Genomic DNA, 10,305 nt, shown 5'->3' on the forward strand with positions numbered 1-10,305 from the left:
CCATAACACATACAGCTTTTGACCCCGAATATTCGCTTTATTTCCATTTTTCACTTTGTACACTCTGACCAGATTCAAAAGTCAAACTCAATCGATTCAATCATTCTCGGCTTCCCAACCCCAGCACACCATTTACATACTTCTCTTCATGGATCGCGCTGCTCACCATGTCTCGCCAACCATTACAGGTGGGATGCCAGCTTTGGACATCACTTGCACCCCTGAAAACGGTCGAACAAGCCAGTCGGACGAGAGCCGCGACTCTTTGACTTTGGTCACCCCTGGCTCACCCATCGACCTTGTTCTTGATTCCCCAATGCTTCACAATCAAAAATCACAAGAACCACATTCTCAACCACTACCCGAGACAACCCTCAATGACGACTCTTTGAATTCTACCCACCCCCGTCTTGAGGTGTCTACTACCCCCGAAGTGCTCCCTGAGCTTCTTAAGGACCCTACTGATCAAGATAGCAGTCCTCATGATATTCATATCTCTCTTACACCGTCTACCAGCAGTGGCCATGATTCCGGTCGTCTCTCTCCCATAGCTCCCCGTGATATGATCATCGACTCAGTCAATGATATTTCCCCGGACTCATCTAACATACGACGCAATGGAAGAGGACGAAAACCCAAAACACCGAAGCCACCACCACCTGATATTCAACTCATTCATAACTTGCCAGAAGCCACGACTGAGGTAAATCACATGTCATTCCAGGATCTGTGCTTTTGATAGAGTCTCTAATAAAACCACTTCTTGAACTTCGCCTCATGTTCTTGATTGATTTTGTCTAGGCCATCAAAACATTTGATCTCTTAGAACAAAATTGGTACCAATTCAAGGGTCTCGGTAAAACGAAAATGCTAGATGACATGATGGTTTGTGAATGCTCTTGGTCCCTAGGTAAATCTTGTGCTATTGCTCTTATCGACCCATCACATATGATTCAAGAACGTATAGCTGACCACATCATGTTTAGGGGACGATCCAAATCTAGCTTGTGGACTAAACAGCGGTTGTATCAACTACTTGACCCAAGTTGAATGTTTAAAAAAGGAGTGCCGCTGCTTGCAAATGTGTCAAAATCAAAGGTGAGTTCGTCTTCCGATCATATAGCGATCGGGTTGCGTGATCTGATACAAAGACTTCACCCTCTAGATTTCAAAAGCGCCAATATGCACCCATCGAGATCGTTGCTACGGAACGAAAGGGTTTTGGGGTGCGACTGAAGAGCGATGTCCCAGCGTGAGCACCTGGTTCTGTTTTGAGAGTTGTCATCTCCACCTTTGACAATCAAGACCATCCAGAAGACTAACATAACACCCCATCTGGTCAGTGATTCGTTCGTCTATGAATACATAGGTGAAGTGGTTGGCGAAAAAGCCTTTCAAAGACGAATCAAGGAGTACGCACAAGAAGGTCTAAAGCATTTCTACTTCATGCAGTTACAGCGGGAAGAAGTCAGTTTGTCTCTGTTATATGCCTGTGAGAAAGGTATCCCTTAGCGAAAAAACGATCGCTGAGATGACATTTGATCTATTTGCAGTACATCGATGCTACCAAGAAGGGCGGACTGGGTCGATTTCTGAATCACTCGTGTAATCCCAATTGCTACATTGGCAAATGGGTCGTTGGTCGACATCTCAGGATGGGTATCTTCACCAAGCGAGCCGTGAAAGGTGGTGAAGAACTTACATTCAATTACAATGTCGATCGTTATGGGCAAGTGTAACTTGAATCTCCACCTCATCATCGGCAATCCGTTAATTACCTTGATTTTTCCATCGCAGGTATGAGGCCCAAGAATGTTTCTGTGGAGAAGCCCAGTGTGTTGGATTTCTGGGAGGCAAAACACAGACTGATGTTGGCGCTATGGACGAACTTTACATAGATGGTCAGTTTGTTCTTCTGGTTACCTGCCCTCTCGCGCGCTGATCTCGTTGTTATATCCGTGAGTAGCCTTGGGAATCACTGCCGATGTCGAAGAATTTGGTCTCAAAGGAAGCAAAACCAAAAAGGGCAAAAAGATGGATGTTGATTATAATGTTAGTGACCTTGCTCCCTATTCTCGAAGCCCCTACTTACGCAGTATTCCCCATAGCCTATTATGAAATGCATTCCACTCAAGGATGTTCCAAAGGTCGCGTCTGCGATCCGCCAATCTATATCTAACCAACGTATCTTGTCGAAATTACTTCGCCGAGTCTTGGTGCGTGATGTGATTTTTGACAGCATGGGTCGATTTGTCTACTAATGCATTTCAAGTCAATTTTACAACTATCAGATCACAGAAGATCCTGCAGTTCAAAAACAGTTGATGCGATTGCATGGCTTCAGTATGATGAGTATGGTTCTAAATGAATACTTGGATAACCAGGAGATTGTCAAAACGGTTCGAATGCTCTCAGATGATCTCAATCCTGGATTAAGTATTGAATCTGATTATCATTATCCTTCTCTCTTCATAGACGCTTGAGATCTTGCTCAAATGGCCACTGATCACGAAAAACAAGATTGTTAGCACCAATATCGAGGAGACAGTGATGAAACTTTCTTCCAGCCCGTCTGAGATGATACAGACACTCGCTGCAGAGGTGTGTAAGCATTTTCTTCTTTCTTCCTGTATTGATTCTAACATCGTTGTTCTCATTCCAGTTGGTCGATATGTGGGTGGATCTTTCGGTTTCATATCGGATTCCGAAGGCAAAAGTGAGTTTGACCCGGTTGTCTGTTGAATCATGAGATCAGTCCCACTGATCTTCGCGCTTTTGATGATTCACAGGACACGGAAGATGTCGAAGGAAGCAAGCGCAAGTCTGATAACATCCTAGACCACCTTTTCTCGAAGCGCGTCCGGCGGCAGGACTCTGGTCATAACGCAACGCGCCTACAATTGGTTTCTGAAACGAAGTACATTCGGCCTGAAGCCGCCAAGCCAATCAACGTTCAAAACCTGAAACCTGAAAACATCCCATTACCATTCAATTGGGCATTTGAAAAAACACCTGATGACAAAGTATATTTTTATCATATTTTTACGCGTCAGACTCAGTGGACGATCCCTACGGTTGCAGATGTAGCTAGGGAAGAGAAGGAGGTGGCCGACTTTTATGCTCGTCAAAAAGCAGCTGCTGTTGATGTAAATGATATAGTGGCTAAGACCAAGGCGGAAGCTGAAGCTGTTCGATTGGAAGCTGAAGCCCGTCAAATGTACGAGCAATCCGAACAACCACAACAATTGGATTATCATCAAAGGGAGCGACATGATTCCTCTACCAAACACCTTGGCGAACGATCTCGGGCCAAATCATCTTCTGCCTCTACATCGAATGCTAAGCCATCAAGCTCGCAGACTAAGGATAAGAAAATGTTGAGGTTGTTCAGCACTGTTGTCGTGCGCACAATGTCACGGTATAAAGACTCGTTGGAGCATGACCAATTCAAAAAACGAGCAAAAGAGGTTGGTCTGCAATTTTATGAGACATGATAGACACGATTCTGACGTTGCGTACCATTCTAGCTTACAAATATTCTGTGTCAAAAGGAGGCAAAGTCGAGCAACTATATGGTGGATGATTACGACAAGCTGACACCCGGAAAGGAAGCCAAAATTATAAGTTTTGTAAAGGATTGGACTGCAAAATTGTTGGCACGGAAAGGTTTGGCTACTTCAACCTCTTCTAGTTCAAGGAACTCCCATGAAACCTCGGCTCCAGCGTCTGCAGCTTCACTTGCAATCTTTAGGATATCGGAACCTACTCCCATGTCAGCACCTTTATCACATGTACGGGATACACCATTCACACCGGATTCGAAAAGTTCATCAGACTTGTCGAATGGGAATCTTGACTCGAATTTACTGCGAGAAATCAATGGAGAGTCTAAGCCAGATGCTTCTGAATCTGTAGAAGACTTGGAAACCCGAACATCGGATCTTGCAGATGAGAATCACAGCACTACTACCGCATTGACAATACCTGATCAACTTCAGGATAAGAAGGCTATTCAAACCATGTCCTTTGATAAAGCACCACCACCACCACCACCCTGCTCAATACTTCAATCTGCTATCACTCAAAGTGATACAACCCTTGCGCCTACAAGTGTCAAACTGGCGAATGGTGAGATGGATGTGGTTTGCTCCGGTCATCCTTCTCAGGTCCAACCAAGTCTATCTATGCCATCGCCTATATCTCCTATAGATACAAACATTTCTCATCAACCGAAGAACGTTCTATCTCGACTTGAACCTTCGCCTACTACCATTCTTCTTTGCGATGATGCGAAAAGTCGGACTAGTTCGTCTACTCGTTCACCGCCATTATCACCATAAGACTTTATAGCAATAGTCAAAGAGTTATATTCGATCAGCGTTGTGATGGTTTTTCAATATCAGTGTTTTTAGTGCCATTCTGCGTAGTTTATTAAGCATACGATCATATCTTTTTTTATTTTGTTTATGCCGAGCAGATCAGTATGCGGCTTATATATAATTTTTAAATAATCTGACGTTGAGAATCATTTTGCCAGTCCGATTCCAGTTGTTATCTCTTCCTGCCAAAAAAATAGGGAGGTTTTTATTGTAATGTTAAGATTTCAATAAAAAACTTATCTTGTTACGTAGTCAGTTCAACATGTTATTTGTATACAATTTGTCACAGGTAAGCAGAGGCCAACACACTCGAAGTCATGAAGGTTCATACATCACTCAGAGTTTGAACTATGTATGGCCAAGCAGAACGAAGGATTTCCAAGTTGAAACTCAATCATCGATCTCAATTGTGAATGGAATATTATGGATCATGAGAATAGGTGTGGGCTATGTTATATATCACAAAGTTGTGTCTGGATTGTTGGAGTTGTCGAGCTGAGTCTGTAACACTGGATAATTTTTTGCTGTTCGTATATAGACACGCGCAGTACGTTCATCAAAAAATGATATTTGGATTAGCTACGATGTAGACGACCGCACAAGTGGCTGAGCAATATGTCAGACTCCAGCCCACTAATACGTCGCCAAGCAATAGATCTTTGATCGAGCATATATACGGATAAGCTTCAGGGCAAAAGGCACGGATTTAATTATGGGAGAAGACTACCTCCAAAAATTGTTTGTCTATCTACCAGTGTGATAAAGACATGAATAGTACCAAAATCATAAAATCTGGATCACGTATCACCACAAAGTACAACCATCAATTTCTTTTCCCTTTTCTAAAGTCCGTTCAGTACGAAATCTTCAAGGAAGTCGCCAACAACCACTCGACCAAACGTTTATCTTGCTTAATCTTGAATATATCTCACCTCAATAGCCTTCAAGCTTCCTCTATTTAATTTCAAAGGTGAGCTCTACAGCATCGGCTTAACATTCAACTGCGCTACTTGAAGTTGATGATTTTATACGATTATTTACCCTCATCAATAGAATGGAAGACACGGATGATTGTAATTGCTTAGAGACTACAATCATCAGCACAATCACCACAAATCATCATGGCGGAAAAACTCAATCTGTTAAACCTACTCAAACTATCACATCTTCACAATCTAATTTAGTTACCGTTGTAGTACAACTTGGAGTTTTCCCATCTGGAATCAGTATTATACCAACATCTTCAAATTCAACCAATAATACTTCTTCGACAAGTTTTATTGCTTTACCTACACCTACGGATTCAATTATAACTCCAATCAGTACTCAAAACGTTAGATTGATTGCTACATCTTCTAGTTCATTGGGAAGTCAACCTACATCACTTGATTCAATGGACAATGCTTTATACGCTCAAAGAGTTGCACCTATTGCTGGTGCAGTCATTGGTGGAATCTTTTTGCTTTCGGTTCTGGTGGGATTATTAGTAACATGGATCAAGAGATCAAAAAGGAGAAGGGAGGCAGATACACTAGATAGTAAGTCCATGATTAATCTGTCATCTTATATTTCATCTAGGATAGACCTCTCATAAACCGTACAAGGGACTCTTCGATTTCGAATCTATATTGGTGTGTGACCCTGACGTGTTATTCTGGATACTTCTTTGCAGTGATGGCGCCATCAAACTTGCCAGATGCTTATGTAAGAGGTACACAAGAACACCGACGGGTATCAACTGCGTGGTACGATGCGTCTGAAAAAGGAAACGGATGACAAATCTGATGAATAAAGCGGCTTGAACTACCACCAAGTCTTCATATACGATGACAATAATTTCCAGCTTTTCATAACCCACAGTGCCTTTACTTTCCTGGAGAACATGAATCAATCGTTTTGAATCAGTATCCTAAGCCCGTCTGTTTGACTATCGACCTAATCTAATTGGGTCTCAAACTGATCTTTTTGATGAATGTAAATATATTCTTGTAATAATTGATGATTTAAGGAAACATCATAGTGGTTTTAATTGATTTTTTTATTTTGGTTGTCATTTCTGTTTGTAATCTTGAAACAAACTCAATAAAAAAAGCGATTGCATGGTTGATTTCTGATGCGTATCTTATTGGAAATTTTATTCATTAGCTCAAAGGCTTATTGGATTGTGGAAGTTTATTTCTGTTTTTTGTGGTGATGCTGGTGATCTTTATTTGAAGTTTGTGCAACGTATTTTTGGTTAGCCTTTGGTTTATCTCATTCTGTAACTTTCTGCCTCGATGGGGTCAAATTTTCTAGTTAAGCTGAAATAACATGAACATCCTTACTTATTACATTTAGTTCTGATTGATAATTGAGCTGACATGAAAAATGAATAAAACCTAGAGGGTTTTTCCTTACCTCAACCTCATCATTTGACCTTGTGCGGACACGGGAGGTTTTCCACGTGTTTTCCCAAAACAAAGCCATTCCATCAACAAAGATTTCATTCTATAATTACAAACATTAGCCAGTTTTTTGAAAGATAATTTTTGGTATTAATTCAACAATTTATGTACAATGAATCCCTCACAAGGCCTCATGAAGATCTGGGGCTAGTTGGGCCCTTTTCCACCACGCAATCTGTACATGCTATTGGGGATTATGTACCGGGTCAGTTGGTACATCATTCATAAAGAATGCAAAGGAGACACGACTTACTGATGTGGGGGACATTTGAAGGTTTGTAAGGGCAAATGTACGTTTGTCCGGCGGAATTCCAACATTCTATAGAATTGAAGAAATACACGGATAAGGACAGAGCTGGTTAGATGAATTCCATGCTCAAGAATAAGGAAGAGGAGGATAACTAACGATAGTTGTCTCCTTTTGGAACAAGAGCGTAACTCGAACATTGTTGTTGACTCGTTCCACTCCCTTTTAGTTTACACCGTTGTGTTAATCCTTATCATTACACGCTTTTGGAAATCTAGGGAGGAATTAGAGCTTCTTTTTTGGGGGGGAAAGGTGAGGTCATTTTACTTACTTGCTTCGGATGCTGATGTTCTGGTATCAAATGATTTTATACACTGGACTGGCTTAGTTGTTTGTGAGAGTGTGAAGGCAAACTGTGTAATGCATATAGCGATGAAAAGAATAACAAACTTGTGGGGAGATTGGAAGGGTGACATGGTGATATATGCAAATGAAAAAGCGCTTGAAAAGAGATATGATTGGAAGGAGGATTGCAATAGAGAAGAGATCATAAATGGCGAGTTTGACTCATGAGGAGAGCCTTGATAAGGCTGTGGAGCAGCGTCCATCAAGGATTTGGCGGAGTCTTGTCCTTCGCAACGCCTGTACTGTAATGATATTTTTACCCTTTTTCTGTATTCCACAAGGTCGTTGACAGAGAATTTGAGCAACATCATACCTGAACAAGGAAAGCTAGGCAGCCTAAGCGCACACCAGTCAAGCACTTCAAGAGGATTCATCAGAGATGCATGAGCGTGTCAGCTTGTGATTTGGGAAAAGGAAATGTTTCATGTAATGTGTAGTTTTAGAAGGTTTTGAAAGGGAAAGACTCTTGCAATTGTAATAATCCTCTTTTTCATCAGGTCCATTCGTTCCATCATCAAATACCTCATTTGAACTTTCTTGTCCTGCAACGATGTTTATCATAGAAAGACTTCATTATGCACATCAATGGCGTTGGAATGGCTGTACGGCATGATGGCAGACAATGCCGATTTCTTTGTAAGAATTGTTTTCCGCGTATGCAGAGATATTGATTACTTGTGCTTTCTAGTGGAATTCATTTGATTGTCTAGGCCTCAACATTTGGTCTTGTGTGGAAGTGGAGAGTTTTTCCATGTGTTTCCTAGCCTCTTGCTCGAGGCACGAGGTGCAAGACATGTCCATGAATAGGGTAACTCGTAAGTTTAGGTAAAGCCAAGGGGACGGAAGGAATTTGGAATTACAGAATCCCAATCTGGAAACAATCTGTTCCAGAACGGGAAAAGGTCGTGCGACGCATCTGAAGCAGAGAAGAAAGGATTCAGTAGAGAAGCTTTCCAACTTCTCCTGAGCAGACCTACTCCGCGTCTCCTTCCTGCAAGCATCTCTCCATTCTATCTTACTTCACTATTCACCATTCACAATTTTAAAACTTGCTCCTAGTTATTTAGGAACATTACTTTACTAACAAAATTTTATCGAATCACTAAACAACTAATAAGATCTATTTGAAAGTTTCATATAAACATACATATTCTTCAGTCAATCTAATCTCTCTCAGTTAAATCCACAAATCTTCATTCACATACGAGTCAACTCGTCCAGCCCCAATTTCTATCAATACTCCTAACCTTCTTATCCACGTAGTAATCTATAGGATTTCATTTCAAATCTTCCATTCGACCTCAACGTTGAAACATTGAACTTATCTCAAGAAACCAATAATTAGAAACCCACAAGAATTATAATGATAACAAACTCAACAGCATCTAAAGAGGCTTCGACGAAAGCAATAAGAGCTAGTAGAAGAGTACAAGGACTGCAAGCTAGCCCGATAGAAGGAATAGAGCCAAGTAGAGTGATAAGTTGAATGATTGTAGCCGGACCCTCAGACACGAATACAGACAACACGTACAGACCGGCTGAGCCCGACGAGAAACACATCCCGAGCGAAGATCGAGGTCAAGAGCAACACAACACATCACAACCAAACTTGAATGACTCCCGTCCTATACACTCTCAGACACATACCTCTCAGTCAACGAAAAACCCAGGAAACTTCATTGGTCACGTACCGATTCCTTTCCCGGCGTCCAACCCGTTAACCACCGCCCGAATCAGAATTCCCAAAGGGAAGGAACCGGCACAAGAGTCCTCATCAGACGAGTCGGACGTAGATGACCTGCCGAACGAATTCATAGACAGCGACGACGAGAACGACAGAGAGCCGAGAAAACAGGACGAATCATCAGAGAAAGACGAAGAAATTAACCAGAACTCGTCACCTTCTTCAGGATCCTCAGAAACATCAGATAGTGCGGAAAGCTCAGACTCAGAAGACGATTCCTCCGATAGTGAAGAAAGTGAGAGCGACTCAAGCGAAAGTGGGGGATCTGATGACTCGGAAGAACAATTAAAGAAAGGTAAGAGGAGATTCTGAACTTTTCCATATTACTTTCCCCTTCACCAGAAGCGCGGTATACCACCCAACTCCCCCATCCTATTATCTCATCCATTAAGAATTACCTTCCTGGAATGAATCATCCTATCCATTATCCACAAACTTCTATCCAAACGAACCTATCTCCCCGCACAGAAGATAAGACTCAATAGGTCTATCTGCGAGAGCTCCCAAGCGGTAGAGCGCCCCAAGAATATTTGGGAAGAACAATACGATTGTTAGCTCCTTAATAAAGTAGAGCGCCCCGGATTATCAGGGAAGAGAACGTTATACCAAAGATCGGGATGAACACACCGATTATCAGCTCCTAAAAGTAGAGCGCCCCATATCACTAAGGGAGGGAACGTTAGTCCTCTAAACAATGAACAAACAGAAGCTTTGAGAAATTAATGAAAAACACAAACTCTCCAAAAAGACGATTGAATTCCAGACTGACTTTGATTCACTTGTCACTGGTTTAAATGCGCATAGAGAAAAAAAGGAAACGTAAAGACAAGCTGAAGAAACGTTTAGACGAAGCAAAAGACAAGATACGGAAGTTAGAGCTATTAACTAAAGGAAAGTCCAAGATAACGTCAAAGAAATCGAAAAGACATCCAGCGAAAGAAGTGAAGAGATTGAAAAAGAGGAAAGGGAAAGGCATCAACGTCGACATCGGAGCGATACCCGACTCTAACCTAATTCAACTTCAACCATTCTGGAGGAAGCAGATGAAGAAGCTCGAATCCAAAATACCCCTAACTATCTTCGATC

General features: G+C 41.7%; 3 protein-coding genes across 3 annotated transcripts; all 3 read left to right on the top strand.

Annotated features, from left to right (window-relative positions):
* Positions 1 to 62: 62 nt before the first annotated feature.
* Positions 63 to 4,340, top strand: MELLADRAFT_78094 (uncharacterized protein; the record flags this gene model as incomplete). Its single annotated transcript, XM_007411204.1, has 14 exons — positions 63 to 703; positions 802 to 961; positions 987 to 1,098; positions 1,166 to 1,252; positions 1,344 to 1,467; positions 1,554 to 1,735; positions 1,798 to 1,901; positions 1,967 to 2,052; positions 2,109 to 2,216; positions 2,292 to 2,399; positions 2,476 to 2,601; positions 2,663 to 2,716; positions 2,790 to 3,467; positions 3,528 to 4,340. 14 exons carry the CDS (start codon positions 149 to 151, stop codon positions 4,338 to 4,340), a joined length of 3,297 nt encoding a protein of 1,098 aa, XP_007411266.1.
* A 732-nt stretch (positions 4,341 to 5,072) lies between these two features.
* MELLADRAFT_78095 (uncharacterized protein) lies at positions 5,073 to 5,917 on the top strand (the record flags this gene model as incomplete). The annotated part of the gene is made up of 2 exons (XM_007411205.1): positions 5,073 to 5,349; positions 5,433 to 5,917. A coding segment is annotated over one exon (483 nt), but the record flags the coding sequence as incomplete, so codon positions are not given.
* A 2,921-nt stretch (positions 5,918 to 8,838) lies between these two features.
* Positions 8,839 to 9,704, top strand: MELLADRAFT_107584 (uncharacterized protein; the record flags this gene model as incomplete). The annotated part of the gene is made up of 3 exons (XM_007411206.1): positions 8,839 to 8,944; positions 8,984 to 9,514; positions 9,562 to 9,704. The coding sequence occupies 3 exons, from the start codon at positions 8,839 to 8,841 to the stop codon at positions 9,702 to 9,704; spliced, it is 780 nt and encodes a 259-aa protein (XP_007411268.1).
* Positions 9,705 to 10,305: the final 601 nt, after the last annotated feature.

The sequence above is a fragment of the Melampsora larici-populina genome, assembly GCF_000204055.1.
Source record: "Melampsora larici-populina 98AG31 unplaced genomic scaffold MELLAscaffold_24, whole genome shotgun sequence".
In the NCBI taxonomy this organism is placed as follows: Eukaryota; Fungi; Basidiomycota; class Pucciniomycetes; order Pucciniales; family Melampsoraceae; genus Melampsora; species Melampsora laricis-populina.